The 22,168-nt window shown below is 46.4% G+C and overlaps 1 protein-coding gene across 1 annotated transcript; it reads left to right on the top strand.

Moving 5' to 3' along the window:
- Positions 1–4,433: 4,433 nt before the first annotated feature.
- Positions 4,434–6,426, top strand: LOC123410406 (coniferyl alcohol acyltransferase-like). Its single transcript, XM_045103345.1, has one exon. It carries the CDS (start codon positions 4,624–4,626, stop codon positions 6,271–6,273), a length of 1,650 nt encoding a protein of 549 aa, XP_044959280.1. The 5' UTR covers positions 4,434–4,623; the 3' UTR covers positions 6,274–6,426.
- Positions 6,427–22,168: the final 15,742 nt, after the last annotated feature.

Raw genomic sequence — 22,168 nt, 5'->3', positions numbered from 1 at the left:
ACAAAACTTTAAAATGTTTTGTAGCTCAAAACCATTGGTCCGATTGAAAAACCGTTTTCACATAAAAGATTCGTCGCTACGAGACCTTCAAAACTGAGTCTCATGTTGATATGTTTCGATAATTATTATTTTTGGGTCAAAAGTTATCAGACCTAGGCTAAATAAGTTATCACCTATGTGGTACGTCAGTTACCATTCTGTTTACATGGAAATTACCGGAGCATAAAAATGGCTTCTACAACATTCTCTCCACATGCAAATGTGCTAGAGCACATAAAAAGATGATGTCATTGTAGATTCTCACTATTTAGACTATTTCCTATTTCGAAATTTGAAAATGTTCTATAGTGCAAACTCGGTTAAAGTTATCATGGGGTGCACATAAGTTATCATCTCTTCGAGATGTAAAATACCATGTTATGTGCACATAATTTAATATGATATGTTTCAACAACTCCCCGCTCGCACCCTCTTCGCCGATGTTACCTGGATTGGGGTACATAAGTTATCATGTCTCGATGTGTGAGTTACCATGCTATTCACATAAAAGTTAGTGAGGGGATATTTCATCAACTCACAGCCGCCACCCTAGTCGTCAAAGTTACCAGGACGAGGATAGATAAGTTACCAGTTGTGTCAATTATGAGTTACCATGCTATTCATCTAAAAGTTACTGAGGAGATATTTCAGCAACTCCACCCGTCCTCACTCTTCAGCGCCGAAGTTATCAGGACCGGGGTACATAAGTTATCACGTCTACGATGTGTGAGTTACCATGCTATTGAGACAAAACCTACGGAGAGGATATTTCATCAACTCTCACCCCCACTCCCATCACCAAAGTTACCAGGACCGGGCTACATACGTTATCGGGTCAGCAATGTGTGAGTTACCATGCTATTCACAAAAGTGTTCATCACCCCCCCCCCGATCGTCGAAGTTACCAGGACTGGGATACATAAGTTATCAGGTCAGCAATGTGTGAGTTATCATGCTATTCACACAAAAAAATACCGGGGTATATTTCATCAAGCCCCCTCCCCTGGTTTCCTAAAGTTACCATAGCCTCGGTGTATAAGTTAGCAGGTCTGCGATGTCTGAGTTACCATGCTATTTATACTAGTTAAATTCCCGTGCGTTGGCACGACATATGAAATATGATATGAAAAGATTACTTGATAAAATAATAGCATGGACTCTAGATATTTTAGACGAGTGTTTTATTATTGAATACATGTTCGTAGGCACGGCGGTCCACAGGCCCGTACTCTTTTCGGCTGTTGCACGTGGCATAGCAGTCGGAGCTAGCTAGCTCACGTGTGTACCATGGCTAGCCGGAGCTAACCAGCTCACGCGATCACGGCCGGACGAAGCTAGCTAGGTCACACACCCATCAGAGCTAAGTCACTGGCCGTTGCATTCGTTGATGCATGCCGCGGCAACTTGTCGCCACTCGCCGCTGCTACTGCATGCCGCCCCTCATCGCTACTCCCTCCCATGCTTGAGCTGCTCCCACCCACTCGTGCTGGAGGGCGCCCGGGCCGTTTCAAAGTTATTGTTGGAGGGTGTCCGAGCCGTTTCAAAGTTGCTGTTGGAGGGCCGCCGCAGCCATGGCGGGTGGGGCCATGCCCGACCAGCTCCCCATGGCTTGGTGGTGGTCGGCCCTGGTGTGTGGTACTCCCATGGCCTGGTGGTGCCGGCGGCGGGCGTGGCGTGGTGCTAGCTGGGGGAGGAGAGTGGTCAGGGAAGAAAAGGAAGGAAAAAATAAGGGAGAAAGAGAGAGAGAGCACAATTACATGTGGGACCGACATGTAAGTTTACAGTCAAACAAATGGTCAACAAATGGTTTGTTTAGGAGCGGTTCCAACCTATTATAAACCACATTAATTCTAAATTACATCGTCATTTGTGTTTTTTCAAACAAGGTACCACTTTTGTGGTAGTTTTTTGAAAGATTAAAAAGAGGTAGTTTTCCGTGATCAACGCGTGTAATGTGATAGTTTTTTGCATATACTCCACAAACTTTGACCGAGTTTGTGAAGAAAAACATTTATATTTAGAATACCAAACATATACCATTAGATAAATTATAAGATGTATTTTCATATTTGATATTTTGGTATTATAGATGTAAATAGTTTCTTCAATAAAATTGGTCAAAATTTGCAAAGTTTAACTGAAAAAATCTATACATATTACATTTTGAAACAAAGGAAGTCTAAAAATATACCTTTTGTATTATCATGTACAACAACATATAAAAAAAACAATTATTTGTATGCATCTCATCTCGTGGTTGAGTACAACTTGATGATATCGTTACATCAATTCCTATGCGAGTCTGACATTTTCAAAACATCATCGGAATCCATTAGTTGAAGAACTTATGCACAAAAATGAAACATATAAATATATAAACATATAAATGACATTTTAAGCTTATAAACAAAAGCGAGACAAACCATCTTGTTCCCACCTACACACTAAAAAAAAACTTATCCTCACCGTACAGCCACTCCTTAGGCCGCGTTTGGATTGTCGGTGAAATCTTACAAACGTAAATTATTACAACTGTATAATGCCAGTGTTAAGTAATATACAATCGGTAATATTTTCCGCTTGTAAAATCCCGTGTGTGGGCAGTTACCTGAAATCCAGTGGAAGGAGCACCAAGAGGCAGACGGAGCACCAAGACAACGAGCTACCAGCATCCTCAGCTACCAAATCCTCCTCCCTCCGCTGACCAGATCGACGGTGCCGAAGGAGCACAGAGAGGCAGATGGAGCACGAAGAGGCAGATGAAGCTACCAGCATCCTCGGCCACCAAATCCTCCTCCCTCCGCTGACCAGATCGGCGGTGCCAACGGGCTCGCCGACGCCGACGCGTTTCTCGATGCCAGTCAGCGATCCGCTGCGCCAACTGGTTCGCCGACGCCGACGCGCTGCTCGATGCCGGCAAGCGGCTCGTCGTCTTCGCGGGGCTCGCCAACGCAGATGCACCGCTCGATGCCGACCAGCCGCTCATCGTCTTCGTCAGGCTCGCCTGTGCTGACCAGGTCCGCGGCACCAACGACCTCGTCGACGCCGACGTGCCGCCCTTATGATCTGGGGCACCTGTGGCGCGGAGGCTGGGAGCTGCCTGCCTTGGACTCGGCCATTTCCTGGAATTTTGGTACCGGTATGCTCTGGGGCATTCATGTGGTGGTTTCGGTGGCTGACGGTGTGACGTTGTCATGCCCTTCTTAGATTTATCTGCTGCGTTGCTTTTCTATAGGTGCTTAATGCGTGTGATTTGAGATGACACCTGAGAACATGTAACCTATGATTGTTGTGACCGAATCGCCATACTACATAGCTTGCTTTTTCTTCTTTCGCTATCCTATTTTGAAGATGGACGCTGGCTCTCTTGCATTATTGTGTTTTGATAAACAATTGTTCTTACCGTTCCTCTCATTCCCTTCCTGTAGCCTAACAAGAAAAAATATGAGACGCACCTGGCGGGGACAAGAGTTGTAGCCGAATAGAGGATGACGAGATGACGAGGGAGGCAGCACCAGGCGCGGCAAGGTGCTCCTCTGCTGCGGCGAACGGCGATCAGGCGATGGGCGATGGCGGGCGAACGGCGACCAGGCGGCGCCCACGAACGGCGATCAGGGGATGGGCGATGGCGGTCGAACGGCGACCAGACGAGGCCCACGAACGGCGACCAGGCGAGGCCCACGAACGGCGATCAGGCGAGGGAGGCGATGGCGGGCGAACGACGACCAAGCGAGGCCCAGGAACGGCGATCAGGCGAGGGAGGTGATGGGGGCGACCAGGCGAGGCAGGCGTGCGTGCGTGGGTGGTTTTCAACGATGGACGAGTCGTGCGTGCGTTGATGTGTTTGATGACCACGAGGTGGGGAGGTACAGTGTGTTTTTTCATGTGAACCGGATTGGTTTTTAGAGGGATGGAAAAAAATCGATGGAAAAAAAATCGATGGAACTCAATGCTAGCGAGGGGGAAGGTTTAGCGCTAAAGGGGGATCGCTGGTCGAACCATCACAACGACGGCAGATCCCCTTTAATAGTAGAGATAAAAAGTTACCGATGATATATTTACACTAACCTTTTGGGGGTTAATATAGGTACTACGACTATCAGGTTTGTGGGGATATAGTTATCGGGCTCATTAGAGAGAATTTATAAAGGGGTGTTTTAAAACAAATTTTTTTTCTTGGACACCACAATAATTTTAATCCAGGCAAAAAAAAAGTTGTTGAATAACGTACCCTCCATAACTTTTTTGTAAACATCATGGTATTTTGTATACCAGCTGCATGTACGTACGCCAGGTCAAAGACGAGGAGCAGCTAGCTCGCAACAGCCGCCGCTCTTGGACTGGTATGACCTCAGCCGGCCTGTCTCCAAGCTAAACAAAGGGCACTCCCTGCGCCTTTAAACGCCCCTACCATCTGGAGTTTACCTCGTATAGTAGTAGTACTATCCTTCACCGACGTGCCAGAACTAGGTGCTGCGCACATGGCCAGCATCCAATTCTGCATTGTTGAAGATGTCGAAAATGTATTGGATGGCTTGTCACATCGGTGAGTCTACTTCGCATTGAAAAAATGCCCAAAGGAAGATGAAAATGATCTGCCTGCCAATTTTTCTCTTCTTCTTCCCGAAAGTGTTGGTCATAACGCAACGTGCCGACTGCCGCGTTCCAAAACAAGACGAGTCCAACTGCGATCTGACCAACCATCATCCCGCCTCGTGCTCTCGCCACCGCTCGCTCGTATCCTACCTACGAGTCCATCCCCGCGCCACGTCCGTCAGCGCGGTAGGTTACGTGATGCCGCCGGCCGAGCGCCCCGCCGTCGCCGTCGAGGTCGTCTCCCGGGCGCTCGTCCAGGCCTCCGACCCGCCGCGGGGAATCCCGGCGGTGCTCCCGGTCTCCAACCTCGACCTCATCCTCGGCTCCTTCCACGTCTTCTTCATCGCCGTCTACCCGCCCCCCGCCGCGGGGTTCCCGGCCGTGGCCGCGGCCGCGCGCGCCGCGCTCCCGGCCTTCCTCTCCCGCTTCTACCCCTTCGCCGGCCGCGTCGTGACCAACGCGTCCACCGGCGTGCCGGAGGTCGTGTGCGGCAACGCGGGGGCCGAGCTCGTGGTGGCGCGCGCCGGCGCGGAGCTCGCCGACGTGGACTTCGCCGACGCTGACGCCTCGCTCGGGCGCATCCAGGTGCCGTTCGAGCGTGGGCTCGCGCTGTCGCTGCAGCTCGTCCGGTTCGCGTGCGGCGGGTTCTCGCTCACCTGGGGCACCGACCACCTGCTCGTCGACGGCCACGGCCTCACTACTCTGCCCAATGCCTGGGCCGAGATGCTCGTCGGGGGCGGCCTCTCGTGGGAGCCCCACCACGACCGCGCCTCCCTCTTCCGGCCACGCTCGCCGCCGCGGTACAGCCCGTCGCTCGACGCCGAGTTCGTGCGCTACGACCCGGCCAACCTCCCAAACGCCCTCCTCGCAGCCGCCCTCGTGCGCCGGAACTACGTCGTGGATGCCGCAGACGTCGACCGCCTCCGCGCGGCGGCCAGCGGCCCCGAACGCCGCGCCACGCGGCTCGAGGCCCTCTCCGCACACGTCTGGAAGCTCCTCGCCGCGGCCGTGGGCGGCTCCGACACGCGCTGCCGCATGGCGTGGCTAGTCGACGGCCGCCGGCGCCTCGACCCGGCCAAGTACAACAAGACACACGTCAACAACTACCTCGGCAACGTCGTCACCTACGCGTCGCGGGAGGCGGCCGTGCACACGGTGCGGACCGCCCCGCTCGCCGACGTGGCGACGATGGCCGCGGCGGCCATCGCGGAGGTGTTCCGGCAGGAGCGGTACGAGGAGCTGGTGGACTGGATGGAGGCGCGCAAGGGGGTGTTCGCGGAGGGCGGCAAGTGGACGGAGGCGGTGGGGCTGGGCACGGGGAGCCCGGCGCTGGTGGTGTCGGCGTTCGTGCCGTTCAGGGTGGAGGGGGACTTCGGGTTCGGCCGGCCGCGGCTGGTGATGCCGTGGGTGCGGCCGGGCCGGCTCGGGTCGGCGGCCATGACGGTGATCCGGAGCCCCGCGGGGGACGGGTCCTGGCTGGTCACCGCCAGGATGTGGCCGCGGCTCGCCGACGCGGTGGACGCCGACCCGGATGCCGTGTTCAAGCCGGCGACCGCCGAGCGGCTCGGGTTTGCGGCGCCCCGGTGCTGTGAGCTGGGGGCCACCGGCACGGCGCAGCACGCCGTGAGCCGCATGTGAGCTGCGTTGCCTGCGTGGACGGCTGCTGTTAAAATCGTTGTCCTACCCCCTCTCTCTCTCTCTTTTAAAGAATGTACTAGCCTCTCTCAGTACTAGAATAGGATTTTTTGGATACATTTTTCATTTTTTCAATAAAAGAAACGAATTTGCTTACTCTCATCTACTCCCTCCGTTTTTAAATATAAGTCTTTTTAAACATTTCAATAGAAAACTACATACGGATGTATATAGACATATTTTAGACATATTTTAGTGTGTAGGTTCATTCATTTTGCTCCATATATGGTCCCCTGTTGAAATGTCTAAAAAGACTTATATTTAGGAACGGAGGGAGTAGGTGAGAACTGACAAAGCCTCATCTAACTCTCACACATTATTTAAGTAATCAAATAAAATATAAAAAATAAAAAGCATGCACCAATCTTCATGAAAATCAAGTGGCATATGAGTGGTTAAGTCTCATTTAGATGAACCTTAGATACATCCCGAAATAAAATATGAGAACTCTCCAGAAAACGTCTCAATCACCGGTCATTTTTTATTATGTGTGTCAAACACTTTACTGTTGAAATTATGCAAGTGTTTGATCCAAAAAATTTGAGAGCTCTCAATACCGAAGACACCATCAAAATTAGTTTGATGTTGCGTGTTTCATGTTATATTATTGAACTATTTGTTGTATTAAGGAATAAATTATTTACTTGAGTTGTAATAATAGTTGACCTATTTATTATTAGTTTGTTTTATTACGGTGAGAAATATTGTTTGGACTAGGCTCTAGCGTTGTAAATATAGTACGTCGGCAAAGAATTGTTTGGACCTATTTATTATGCGTTGTAAATATTGTTTGGACCTATTTATTATAGGCTCTAGCGTTGTAAATATAGTACGTCGGCAAAGAATTGTTTGGACCTATTTATTATGCGTTGTAAATATTGTTTGGACCTATTTATTATAGGCTCTAGCGTTGTAAATATAGTATGGTGAGAAATATTATTGCGATGCCGGCTGGAATGGACGCGCTACCGCGGGTTAAAAAACATTTCAACGTCGCAAATGATTTTAATGCATTTGTTAGAGTTGCTCTTAAATAGTGAGCCCGCTTCTTTTCCCGCCAGGTCCGGCGTCCCCATCTCTCCTGCTCGTGAAGAACCAGCAACTAATTGACTCAATAAAAAAATTAGGCACATGAAGTTTGGCATAACGGTAAAATATTGGATACTGCTGACACAATCTGGTTCATGCCCATAGTTTGTGTGCATTTGTGTTTCTCGCAATTACCACATGTGGGATACTTGGCGCCTGATTTTGGTTCGGATTAGAATCCAACTGGTTGCTGCAATTTGGTTCTAGGCGTTGATGGTTCGATCTTTAACTCTGGAAGGTGCTCATACGGTAGAATACATATACATTAATAAAGGTGAGTGTATGTTTATATTTATGAGCGACTTTGGCTATACCGTGCTAACAAAAATAATATATGAAAACCGGATGACAATAGTTATACATATATCCTCTTGGAGAATTTCTCATGTTGGTTGGTGAGTTAGTGGTTTTTCATTCTGAAGTAAGATTGTCCTGTTTGCTGGCCTGAATGTGCTGGAAATTTACCCCGTTAGTTCCTATTTATTACATATGATTAATTTTTGGTGGTATCTCACATTCACTTGTATTAGATTCTATTTGGAAAATACAGAATCCTTCAAATTTGTATATATTTTTTGGTTGTTCTTGAATAACAAGCTTGAACCCGAGATAAGCTAGCTGTCCAAATGTGGCAATATCAAAGACCCGACTTGTATTTTCTATGTTGGGGACGAATGTGTTCAATGGATCCGCTTATTCTTTTTTTCAGAATTTGGATTTAATAAACTCTTTTTACAAAAGAAATCCTAAAAAAGAATTTTTAAACAAGTAAAAAAATATACAGTTGCTCATATAATCGTGGTATATATATATTTTCTATACAAGGGTTTTCACCCTCGGTATAAGAGGGTAACTTAACTAATGGAGTTTTTTTGATATGGGCATTATTGATGGAATTACCAATGGAGTGGGTCTTGCTAGTTTTTGTATAGGAGAAGAAATTAAACATGTAGGGGGAGGTCCAATCTCGTCTTTTTTATGTTACTTATCTATATTTTTTTCCCTTTCTTAAGTTAAGGAATTTACAACAATTTGTTTTTGATTTTGTCACCCCTTCTAATTTCTGTAAGATAATTGCTGTTTTTTTATAGTATTGCTTTAATTTTCCAAATTCCTTGGATGACCTATCGAATCATTGCATACTCATGTAAAAGATGATGTGACCAATGTTGTTTTATCTCATATCTCCTTGTGGAGCTTATAGACCATGTAAAATGATTTTGTCTTTCCGACAAAGGCTTGGGGAAGCCTAAAATACGTCTTGGACCTCTCTACTGCATCAATGGAAGTTTATTTGTATCGACAATGGCGAACCTACAGCAAGGCCGGATTTGCCATGTTCCGCACAACATTTTCTATTTTGTATGCATTTATTTTTACTATTGGGCCATAGAACACCAACCCACTGGTTATTTTTCCATTTTGGCCCGCCCAGCCCGCCTAGAGTTGGGCTTCTAGCTCTGCCATTGTGCATCGATGCTTAGGACACTCTTCTACTTCGCCACTTGCATCCCCTCGATCGTCATCATAGAGAGCTAGCGAGGATAGCCTAGTGTTGAGCCCTCACGGGTAGGATGCGGGTCTCGATCTATACTGTTGATGGCAAGTGTGGAAACAATGCTGGTGGTGAATGCGTCGATGGCGGTGACGGCTAGATGAGTGGTGGCGACGAGGGTGGTTGTGACAGCCCGAGACCGACGTTTCAGAAGATTCCCCTTTATTTCCGTTTCCGTCGTGTGTTTATTTTATTTCGTTCGTTGCATCGTCATTTAGTTTGCATCATCGCATCATGCATGACATCATGTCAACTGTGTTTTGTAGGTGTTGCTTGTTGCCGTGTTATTGGGTGTTAGTGCTTTGTGAGTGGCGTTGTTTTGGAGTGATGAGAGTGGGTGCGTGAGAGCCACCTCAAAGCCCTGTTGCACCGCGGACCTAAAACCTTCTCTCCCCTCTCTTTTCATTTTTGTGGTTTTGCTAAAGTTTCCGCTTTATCCCCTTTAAAAAATGTGTCTTCTTTTTAAAAGGTCTTTTTATTAAATGTGGGGGCAACCCTTGGGTTTTATTTTATTTCTCCTTATGTTTTATTTTAAAGCCGTCTCATTTTCTTTTCTCTTTTAAAGATCTTTTATTTTATTCTTTAAATAAAATAGGTTTCTTTTATTCTTTAAAAAAATATTTTATCTTTTTTTTATTCGTTTAAAAATGCCCAACTATTTCTTATAGTTGTGGTCTAATTTTCATAGGAGCAAAAAAAGGCATTTTTCTATTCTTTTAATCTTTTTCTTTAAATGTGTTTTCTGTTTTTAGAAAAAAACAAAAAAACAAACAATAGGGGGAGGGAGCAGGCCCAGCCGAGTTGGCCCAGGCCCAGCTCCCCCTGCCCTACCGGGACCCCATCTCCCTCGTCTCCTTCCTTCCCCGATCCCCTCTCCCTCGTTCCTCTCTCTCCTGCCCCGTCGCCAGTTCCTCTCTCCCGATCCCCTCCAGCCCCTGCCTCGCCGCCTCCCCGCACAGCTTCCCCGAGCCGCCGCCGCCGTTCCCGTGCTCGCCGATGCAGCTCCCCGCGCGCGCCGCCGGACGCCGTCTCCCGCGCCTCCAGTCGCTGCGTGCCGCCATGGCCTCGCCTCCCTCGGCCTCGCCTCCCCTCAGCCCCGCCGCCCGCGCCCTCTCGCCGGCGCCGCCTCGCCAGGGTTGCCTCCTCTCGCCGGCCTCGCCCCTCGCGAGCTCGCCATGCTAGAGCCGGCCGCGTTCCCCGCGCCGCCTCCCCGAGATGCGTCGCGTTACTGCCGCTGTCCTGTGTTGTAGCCTGCTGCCGCCGCTGCTGCCTGTTGCTAGGCGTTGCCTGCTTGCCTGCTTGTGCTGTTGGTTGTTGTGCCGAATAGCTGCTTGTTGCTGTCGGCTGAACTTGCTAGGTTGTTGCTGCCATACCGATAGCTGCTGGTTGCTGGTTCCTGATGCTGTTGCGTAGTGCTGCTGTAGCTGCTTGTGTGCTTGCTTGCCGTTTTGCTTGCTAGGCTAGATGCTTGTGCTGCCTGCTGTGCTTGCTTGTTGCCGAGTGTTGCTATTGTTAGTGCTAGCTGCAGTAGTTGCTTGATGTAGGTTGCTTGCTGAGGCATGCTAGTGGCTTGCGGTTTGCCCGCTTTCGCTAGCCGTGTTGCTGCCGCTTGCCGTCGCCGCGTGCCCCATCCCCTCCTTCATGGAACCGTCAAGATCGCTAGAACAACTACATCCTCGACGACCCCCGGAACCTTGTTCGACTACCGACGCCGAAGACCCGTGAACCAACGCCGAGCGAACGACTACCGTCGACGAGACCGTGTACCACGACATCCTCCACTTCCACTACTTCCACGACCACCGTTGTACTCCTTCACCGAACCGAACCGCTCCGATATGCACGCTTCGAAGGTATACCGATGAGACGTATCGTGTACCGAACGCATATGATGTATGAGATGAATGTATGTATGCACCGTATGTTTGCTCGTTGCACGTTGTCTCTCTTTCGTCGCACCCTTGACACATGGGAACCCGGTAATCGAGATCACCCCGCCTTTATTTAACGTTCCCGCACACGCTTCCTATACGTTGGCACGATATCTCGACGATTTATCGGGATAGGAACGTTGTCGTGGCATCGTTTCCGATTTGCAGCCATGGTTCCCTCTCGCTCCCGTGGCGACACATGTTTCTTTCTCTTCTTGCCCGTGATGTTTGAACTTGCATGCATGACGCATTCATGGCATATATCGTGTGTTGCATGCCTCTTGTGCCGTAGCTCCGTTTTATGCTCCGCGTGTTAACCGTCTAGGACGTCAGGTAGAATCACTCGCTTCACCCCTTGCCATGTTAACCACACTTAATATTGCGTGTAAATTAACGGGAGTGAACTAAATAATTAATCGTGGAGTTTCGTCGATATGTAACTCGTTGCATATCGAGCTTCATTTAATGTGTAGTGTTTGCGTGAGGTGAATTGCCATGCCATCACTTGCATCATTAATCTGTTCATGCATCATATTAGGGTGTGCATCATGTCTTGCATTTGCCGTGGTGAATATCTGTGTTGATGTTTGTTTCTGGTTTGCTCCGTCTCGATAGAGTTCCGCAAGCGTGTCGGAATGTGAGGACCCGTTCGACTACGTTGGTTCGCCGACTTCGCGGAGTCATTCTTCTTCCAAGCGGGATCTCAGGCAAGATGACCATTTCCCCATATACCATTACTATCATTGCCATGATAGTTTTACCGCTTCTATCGTTTATGTCTCGTTGCCTACCACATGTTAAATGTCAGCCTCTCAACAATGCCATGATTACCTTCAACCTATTCGACCTAGCAAACCACTGATTGGCTATATTACTCCTTGCTTAACCATGTTGTTAGTGTTGCTAGTTGCACGTGTAGTTGCTTCCATGTGATAACGTGGGTCCCTTGTCATATCACCATATTAATTTCTATTTTAATTTAATGCACTTATATACTTGGTAAAAGATGGAAGGCTCGGCCTTTCTAGCCCGGTGATTTGTTCCACCTTTGCCCCCTTAGTTTCGGCTACCGGTGTTATGTTCCATAATCGAGCGCTCCTAACACGATCGGGGTTGTTATGGGGACCCCCTTGATAATTCGTTTTAGATTAAAGCTGGTCTGACAAGGCTCAACTTTGGTACTACATTTGCCTAATAACTAATGAACTGCATAGGGAGTAATTAACCCGAGGAAAATTTAATCAACCCCCGAGACAGTGCTCCTCAAGAGTGTTGGCCCCACCTGAGCGATGTCCGGCGCCCCTCTGGTCACCGGGAGGTTTAGCGATCCCGACGTCTAGCTCATCCGTCGTGTCCTGAGAACGAGATACGCGGCTCCTATCGGGATCGTCGACACGTCGGGCGGCCTTGCTGGATTAGTTTTTACCTTTGACGGAATATCTTGTGCATCGGGATTCCGGTGATGCTTTGGGTAATCTCAGAGTTGAGGTTTTCCACTAGGGAATCCGACGAGATCGCGATCTTCGTGATTGAGGATTTCTATGCGGCTTGTGTTAATTTGTGATGGACTAGTTGGAGCACCCGTGCAGGGTTAAATCTTTTCGGAAAGCCGTGCCCGCGGTTATGTGGCAACGTGGAAACTTTGGTTAACACTGGTTTTAGATAAATTGAAGTTAATTTAATTAAAACTTGCCAACTATGTGCGTAACCGTGACTGTCTCTTTCGTGAGTTCCTTCTCCGATCAAGGACATGGTGGGGTTATGTCTGACGTAGGTAGGTGTTCAGGATCATTCATTTGATCAACCGTAGTTCACGTCTGCCATGCGTAGATCTTCCCCCCTCTTTTTTTTGTACTCGTAAGTTTAGCTACCATATTTATGCTTAGCCGTTGCTGCAACCTCACCACTTAACCTTGCCTCACCCATTAAGCTTTGCTAGTCTTGATACCTTTGGAAATGAGATTGCTGAGTCCCCTGTGGCTCACAGATTACTACAACACCAGTTGGAGGTACAGGTAAAGGTTACCCGACGCGAGCGCGTTGATTGTTCATTTGGACACTACAAGAAATGTGTTAATACATGACAGAACCAAACTGTCACCGAATTGCGCAAAACTGTCATGATGGGCCATGCATGACGAATTTTAAATCCGTCATGTATATCGCGTCATAATTTGACCATCATGCACTCCACGACGGATCACAAGAACCGTCATGGATCCCTGACGGTTTTTGACTGTCATGTATCACTGTTAAGGTCATTTAACTGACGGGATGATAACGGCGTTAACATGTCAACCATGTCATCATCTAATGTGGAAGCAGTGCAGATCTAACATGGTGGCCCATCTAGCATTAGTCAGCCCAACTAATTTTGCGGGCCATGTGCTATCATAAGTTTTGACCAACCAATTTTTTAATACTTTCGCCCTATAGTTTCAGTTCAACCGAATACAAATATCTCAAAAAAAAACTCAAACGAACACACCTCTAGTCCACTAATTTAGTCCAAACCGCACATTTTCTAGTCCATCGCTGCATGAAATCAATTATTACAACGCATACACGAACCGACGAGAAGGAACCAGAGGAGTTCCGATCCCGGTTGTTCAATCCTTTGATAACCAAGGTCATTCTTTGCTAAAGAGAAATGATCACTATGAGTCAGACTCAATAGAATTGGATCCATTCCAAATAGCGAGAATTAGGATTCTTGATCCCTCTCAATCTCTCTTTCAATTCGAGGATCCAGAGAGGTGTTTTCATAGTCATCTCCGAATATTTGCCATCTCGGAATATTTTCGATTTCATTTTTCTATGATATGTCTTTCTATATGAAAATTGGAAGAAAAGAGAGAGAAATAACAAGAGCTACATGCAACCGGAATTTTTTCACAGAAGCAGACGACCTTGTACGTCCTTGTGCCAGCCGCCGCACATCGATCTGGAAACCTGCCGCCGTCGGGACGCTAGCCGGAAAGGAGTTCGTTGGTGCGTCGTGCTCCTACCCGACTGCCACGGGAGATCCAGACCGGCCATCGGAGATCTTGACCACACCTCGCCGTGCTCCTACCCGCCTGCTAGATGCTGGATGTCGCAAGGAGTGAAGGTGGGAGCGCCCGTGGCCGGTCTGTAGGGAGGGAGACCCATGGTCGCGCCGTGATCCGCCCACGGTTGTCGTGGATCTCGATGGGAACCGGCCGTCGGATGAGGCCACTGCGGCGGTGCAGTGGGAGTGCAGCGGTAGCTGCGCACGGCGGGGAGGATCTCTGCACAACGACGACGAAACAGGAGGGAGGAGGTGGGGTGGTGCGGCTGGGAGGTTGGTGGTGTTCGGTTCCCGGAAGCGCTGGTCCTGCGGTTGAAGATAAGGCAACGTGGGTTGCGAGAAGGCAGCTGCACGTTGGTTGGTTGGAGAATAGAGAAAGAGGAGGGAGGTTTGCTAGTCGTCGGATCTGAGAAGAGCGGACGGCTTGGATCTGCAATCTGTGGGACGGTTTGGTCAGCCAATCACAAAGCAAGTATGTTCATACACTGGATTGCCACATCAGCAGGGCAGTCCATTTTCTTGGAAAAGAATAGCAGCAACAGGTCATGACGGTTTGGAGTTTGTACTTTCTACAATGAGATTAAAAAAACAAAGCTCAGCCCGGCAACTTTTAATAGCAGCTTCTCCTCGCCAATCATGATAGTTTAGAGAATAAGTTAGATCATGTTTTTTTATATTGAGAAAAAAGTTTTCATCTCTTCACAATTATAGCAGTACAATAAAATCAAAACTAATATAAATTATTATACTACATTAAATTAACAAATTATATTCATGTATTTTTAGGTAAACATGAATTGTTTTTGGAGTCACATATCATTATATATAGTAGTTGTGTACGAGTGTAAAGCTCTTTATCGGCAATTTATCACACCACGATTTCTTGACTAACTGGTATTGAACTAATCAAGTAGGTGAGAGATGCAAGGTCTGATCCACGACACATATTCTTTTTCCTTAAATTTATATTGTAGGTGTATAATATTGTAGGTGTATTAAGAAAGGAAAAGTCAGAATGCTCCTATAGTTACACAACTAGCACATTTATCACGCGCTACTCTCCAAGCGTAGGAGCCTTGTGGTCGAGTCCCCATTGCATTTCTTTTCATTAAAATTAAATCTAGAATCTACAAGAAGAAAAAGGTCATATGGGCTTTATGGATTAACAGGTATCCATGACGAGCGAAGGAAAAACGTCATCGATTGTGACGGATTCCTAGAACGTCATCAGAAATCCGTCATAGATTAACAGATTTCTTGTAGGGGGAGTTGCTTCTTCTTCTTCTTCATCGATCTAGGATGGGTTCCAGGCCGGCAACCTGGGATAGCAAGGATGGACGTTGTTTTTCTTTTCTCGTTTTTTTTCGTCCGTAGTCGGACCCTGCTCTTACTCTTGATGTATATGTATTGTACTGCTGTGACTCTGATGTAGCTTGTGGCAAGTGTAAGCCAATTCTATTATACACCTCTTCTTTTCAGTACATGTACTTGTAACGATATCCATTCTTGCGACACGACGAGATGCACTTCTATCCCTGACGAGGCCCTCGTGCCAAATTGAGGATATGGTCGCATCTTGGGCGTGACAGTGGCGAAGAGGCTGGGAGATGGGTGGTAGCAACGAGGGCGAAGAGGCCGGAGTGGTCGAGCTCGATGGGGGAGGGGTGGTGTGTATGCCACCTAAGGGCAGGGGAGGACAAGGAAAGGACGTCGCTTGTACCGTGTCCATAGAGAGGCAAATCTAGTCCAAATTTGACCTGAAATGGGTCAAAACATAATATTCATTTACGTCGTGGCGTTGAACCGTGGAATTTGACAGTGTGAAAAGAAAAGGTACAAAGAAAATGGATCGACCATTGAAGTTGGCTTTGTAGACTAGACATGGCGTAGGCACACATAAACTCGAACAAGATGCAGGTCCTAGGGGAGGAGTCAAATTTACCAAGAAAGGAAAAATGACAAAAAGAAACACACGCACGTGGTGACATAAATTTGCCTGTCCTACAACACGTCTGCCCGATCAAGATCTGCGTCTTCCCTGGCTGCACCTGCACAGCTGTATTGCGTTTGGTATAGGGCATATGGTACGGCGGATCCACTGAGTCGCTGTAAGAATCGTACAGGCAACTGTAAGGTGATGAAAGAGTCGACGCTCTGTCCGTCTCAGTAGCCCTGATCCGTGCGCAGATTTTGCTGGGAGAAGCAACTGTCATGTCGTGGACATGTATATATAGACAGCCATTCTGATCAGCCGTCTCAGCTAGCACCACGCTTGACAGAATCCGAAAACGATTTGTTTGGCTGCCGCGGAATCGACTGAGGAATTCGTTTGATAATTTTAGACGATGGAGGTTATATGTACAGGCAAACATCGTCTCTCCGCCCGTAGTTCGAATAACTAAATTTACCGGAGCACGAAAATCGATCACACTTCTTATACAAGCTGAATACGCACCGACACATACTCCCTTCATTCTTAAATATAAATATTTTAAAAATTCATCATAAACTGCATACGGATGTATATAGACATATTTTAAAATATAAATTCATTTATTTTGTTTCACATGTAGTTCATAGTCAAATCTTTAAAAAAAACTCATATTTAAAAACAGAGGGAGGGAGTAGTACAAAATAGATGCATGCCATGTAGCTTCGTTAGGAGAGAGAGAGAGTTGAGCAAACCAATCCACGATTGGATGGTTAGGTGGACTGTGATATTCCCTGTCCATCAGAGTTTAAGTTCTAGACATGACGTTTTGCATTTTCCTGAATTTATTTCAGGTCTTTCGACGATGTGCTTTCATTGGAAGGAGACGTTCCCGCCGACAACGAAGGCGTCAGTGACGACTTTTTTAATCTCAAGATGATATGCCGTCTTATTCTTTCGAATGTGCTCATAGGGGTAGGGTGTTCGTGTTTGCGTTTATAAGCGATCGTGTATGTGAACGATTTCGATTGTACTATGCTAAAAGAGAAAAAGGAGAGAGAGAGTTGAAATGGATGACCCGACATGCATATGATTCTCTCTTCTCACGTGGAAGAGAGTTTTATTCAAGATTTATACAGTTACAATCACGAGGCACCAGATCCTACTCGTTTAAGACGTTGAAATTAAAACGCTCCGTGCGAGCTGTAGCTGTGGCCCAAATGCCACCAACCAAACTGGGCCCCACTTGCAGCCACACGGTACACTCTCTCGTCAAATTGGCAATAGCCAAATTCAAGACCATACTCAAAGTTCAATGAGCAAACGATGCAAAAAATACGGTGGCGGGACAGGGGTGTTTTTCCGGCACGAACAGATCTCTTAAATTCGAGCATGCCGGAAATATTTTTGTGGGATTCCGAATCTATCGGGTCATTTCTTGCATATTTGCGGAATTTCCCTTTTTTTTGTCGGCTCTCCTTTCCCTTAGCGGGAACCAATCTCCGGGCACTTTAGTTCCCGCCTCTCGCGCCATCGTCGCCTTCAATCCTGCCCCGACCTCAATGTCCGGTCTCGTGGCACCGGATCTTAATCGGATAGAGTACCCGTAGCCCCCGGATGCCCCATATCATGTGTCGCCGTCGCCAAACCGTTCGCTTGCGCCTGCCATGGCCGCTCATGACAGCGCTGCTCATGACGGCGTCGCTCCATCCCCTTCAGCCGCTGCCATCAAGAGGAAGCGGCAGGGGACACGCCTCCTACAAGCGGGTGCAGCCGACGCGACAACACTCTCTTTTGGCCCCGCTTCGATTCCACATGTCATGGCTGCAGGTGGGAGGGAGAAGATCCCTTTGACCGGCGCGACCGATGCATAGGCGAAGGCCCCAAGGAAGAATGCGCTCGCGACAAGAGGTCGGTTCCTCCTCCGACTTCGGCTCCGGCCGGCTACAACATCGACATTCTCGCCGACTCCACCGGTAAAGCCTACCACGTGTTCGATGAAACAATTGGGAGGTATAAAATTCTTTATTTTCCTTGGTTTGCTCTGATGATATATGATTTCGTTGTTCAGAACACTTGTGTGAGCTTTGCCCGTTAAATTTTGTAGCCAAAGTGTGCCTCCACATATATCGAGATGTTGGCTGATAGCAAGGTGGATTTTAGTGCGCCCATTGGTGATTTCGATGCGACTCACGTTGAGGTCGAAAAGTGGTGTTGGTTTGGCCATGGTGGTGGAGATGGAATTGATGCTTAGGCAAACCATGTGGATGGCGGTGGTGCTGGTGCTTGTTCTTTAATCCAAGTTGAAGGTGGTGATGGTGGTGCTCGTTCTTGGGACCAACTTCGTGAAGATGGCAGTGGTAATGCTTGTTCTTTGATCCAAGTTGAAGATGGCAGTTGTGGTGCTCGTTCTCCAGTCCAAGTTCGTGAAGATAATGCTGATATGGTTGGTGGTGACGGTCTTCGTAACAATATAGATGTTGCTTGATTTATCCATGAGCGATGATCATTTGATCATCTTTTGTTTTGTTTGACCGCGCATTTGTAAGATTAAACTTGCTACTTCGTATCTTGCACATGACTGTAGATGTGATGAACTAGTGATGTATAAATAACTAGCAAAAGGCCCGTGGCGTTGCAACGGAAGAAAAAAAAAACATAATCTCCAACGACGACCACCATATTATGTTCACATCTCATCGCATCATTTTTAGTTTTATACACTAATGCAAGAAAATGTTTCTACAAAAATTTATTCACAAGTTGAAGCAATGTTCACATTTCCGAAAAAATATCACGTTTGTCAAAAAACTTGATAATTTATAGAATTATTCTGAATATTAAGATTTTTTTTAGAAAACATACTATAATATTCGATCCACCCTCGCAGTTAATTCTTCCAAATTCACACGGCTAGCTTATCACAAAGACTGAGAAGCATAACTGTTTAAGTACATACCTTCGATCATTCGTGAACACTTTTACAAATAAGGGAACAATTTTAAAATTTGGAACATTTTTTACAAATTACAAACATTTTAAAAAAATCATGAACATTTTTTATATTGTGAACGGTTTTTAAGTATTTTCTTTCGAATTGGCAACAATTCTGGAATAGATGAAAATATTTTTCGAAGTTGGTGGATTTTTTAAAAAAAATTTACGGACATTTTATGAAATGTATGACTATTTTTGAATCAATAAATGTTTTCTTAAGGAATAAACTATTTGTAATTCATGAACTCTTTTTAAAATTTTAGGAAATTTCTTGAAATGCATGAACTTTTTTTAGTTAGCAAATATTTTGTTCAATTGGGATAAAAAAATACACGGGCATTTTTTCAAAATCATTGTCTTTTTTTCCACCAATATTTTATTCAAATTTGCGAACATTGTTTTGAATATGCGAACATTTTTACAAAAAATCCCGAGCATTTTTTGAATTCACAAACATTTTATGTTTTGTTCAGCACTTTATTTCAAAAATTCCCAGTTTTATGAAATTGGAAAAGTTTTTTGTATTTCTTATTTTTTGAAAGTAGAAAAAATGGAAATAAAAAACTACAACGAAAAAGCAGGCACTAACTGTTTTTAAAACGTAGGACATTCATTAAAATGCATGAACACATTTTGAATTAGCAAACATTTTGTTAAATGTCATTATTAATATTTAATACATGGATTTTTGTTTAAATCATGGATATTTTTATTTTACAAATATTATTTAAAAATTTCGAAAAATAATATGAATGCAAACATTTTTACAAAAAATCCGAACATTTTCTGAATTCACAAACATTTTATGTTTTTCTTAATATGTTCTTTCATATTTTCCAATTTCTTAAAATTTGAAAATTTATATAGTTTTAATTTATTTAAAGTAGAGAAACAAAATGAAACTGAAAATATCAATAGAAAACTAAAACTAAAAAAACAGACGGCTATGCATGGGCCAGCCTAAATGGATGCACTGCATCTTCTTCCAGCATTTAGAGCGTAACATTGGAGCTTCCTATAGGAGCCGTCCCTCTGGCATAGATCAGACTCCGTAAACGCGTCTCTAAGACATTCATGAGATGGATTTACAGTATAAAGGTTTCCGGTACCGTATAAAAGTTTTGTGGACTGCCTTAAATCATTTTTTTTGGGACGGCGTATACTGAATCTGGTAGAGATGCTATAAACCATCATGGTTTCCTCGTGACTTTTACACGTGTTGGTTTTCCAAAAATAAATAAATTCACATGTCTTCTCGTTGGTCGTGGCCACCGTCTTCGGTCCTGTCTTCCGGTGGCAAGATCAGTGCTCCACGGCACGGAGTAAGATGGCAGGCAGTCCACCTGGATGGCAGCTTGGTGTGTTCAGTGCATCACGGTGTGGTAGTTCTTCTAGGCGGTGTGGTTTTGTCCCTGTCCAGTTGCTTGGGTCGCATGTTAGAACATCAGTCGCGTGCCCCTAATAGGCCGCCAACAGGCTTTTTTTAGTCGCTAGCGTTAAAACATTTGTTCATTCGTGTTCTCAAAACATTGTTTTTGGTTGGTTTGGTTCTTTTTTTTTTGGACCGACGATCCCAGAGCCCAACATGTTGAGAGGCATTTAAGGCTTCAACTGAAGGAAAAACGGCGTGTGGGACACCACTATCAGGCGAGAAACACCTTTCCCCGCTAGATTCGCCCTCGCGCGTCACAGAATGCCTCGCCGCCATGCCGATCCTGTGTCGCCCACCTGCCCACAGTCGCTGCTCCGCCGCTAAAAAGGGCCATTTACCCGTCGGTTTCACGACAGCCTCCATCCCGCTTGCATGGGCGATCTTTCCAGGCCGCGCAGGCGGGGATACCGGCGATTGCGGATGTGATGGAGGAGGAAGCCGAGGACGACACCGCCGACGAAGAGCACCTCATGATCCTCGCCGCGCTGGCCGGCCTGTTCGTGAACTATGCCAAGCCGCATCGAGGTGGCTTGGCGCCGGGCCGTCGCAAGAGCAAAAAAGACATCGAATGAAGGGCTATTGCATGCTCTATAGTGACTATTTTGCTTATGCTCCTCCACACGGCGAAAAAGTATTTCGACACCGTTATCGTATGGGTAGAAAGCTCTTCCTCGAGATTGGGAATTCCATTCGGGAGTTCGACATCTATTTTATTTGCAAGAAGGTTTGCACCGGTATGGTTGAATTCTCCTCACTCTAGAGGTGCACCACAACTATGAGGATGCTTGCATATAGAGCTCCTGATGACAACCAAGAAGACTATGAACACATGGCCGAGTCCACCACCATTGAGTGTTTGTACAAGTTCTGCACGGCAGTGGTGATAGTGTTTGGACCATAATATTTGCGATCACCCAATGCTGAAGACACTGCTCGGATCCTAGCACATAATGCAACAAGAGGATTTCCTGGGATGTTTGGAAGCATCGACTGCGTGCATTGGGCATGGAAAAACTGCCCATTTGCTTGGCATGTGATGTACAAAGGTGCCAAAGGAGGTTGTAGTGTGGTACTTGAGTCAGTGACCACATAGGATCTATGGATTTGGCACTCCTTCTTTGGTATTCGAGGAACTCACAATGACATCAACGTACTGCAGTGCTCAAATGTCTTTGCGAAGCTTGTTTAAGGTCATACTCCTCCTGTGAACTTCGAGGTAAATGGACGCTACTACAACAAGGGATATTATCTAGCTGATGGTATCTATCCGAGATGGTCCATATTTGTGAAGACTATCTCAAACCCTGTGGCAGGAGGCAAGAAGTCACACTTTGCTAAGTGTCAGGAGGCTTGCAGGAAGGATGTCGAGCGAGCATTTGGTGTGCTCCAATCTCGATTTGCTGTTGTTCGGTATCCCGCTCTGGCCTGGTCGAAATCTAAGATGTGAGAGGTGATGAATTGATGTGTCATCTTGCACAACATGATCATTGAGATAGCGGACAGGAAGAGCCAGTGTTTGACCCTCAACCATATTTTAGGCAGGGTCTTCTTGTGGTTGTTGATCACCAGGTACCGGCAACATGGGCTGCCTTCCTCAATATGCGTGAGGAGATCCGAGACCCACAGGTGCATCAAGAACTGTAGGCCGATTTGGTGGAGCATCTATGAAGGCTCAAGGGCAACGCCAAGTTTGAATTATGAGCTTGCTTCGTTGAACCATTTGATTTGTATCGATTTTTGTGATGAGCTTTGTCATAAGAAAGTTTTTGTTAAATTTATGCCGAAAGCGAGCCAAATTTGGTTCGAACTTTGGCCAAATTTGCGTCAAAATTGGGTCGAAAGCACCATGAGGAGG

Source organism: Hordeum vulgare, chromosome 7H (genome assembly GCF_904849725.1).
Source record: "Hordeum vulgare subsp. vulgare chromosome 7H, MorexV3_pseudomolecules_assembly, whole genome shotgun sequence".
Taxonomy (NCBI): domain Eukaryota; kingdom Viridiplantae; phylum Streptophyta; class Magnoliopsida; order Poales; family Poaceae; genus Hordeum; species Hordeum vulgare.
Note: the sequence above shows the minus strand (reverse complement) of the source record. Positions and strands in the feature narration are given on the sequence as shown.

Bases quoted from the DNA above. Each gene is read 5' to 3' on its own strand.
- LOC123410406 (XM_045103345.1), top strand. From the start codon at position 4,624: ATGAAAATGATCTGCCTGCCAATTTTTCTCTTCTTCTTCCCGAAAGTG.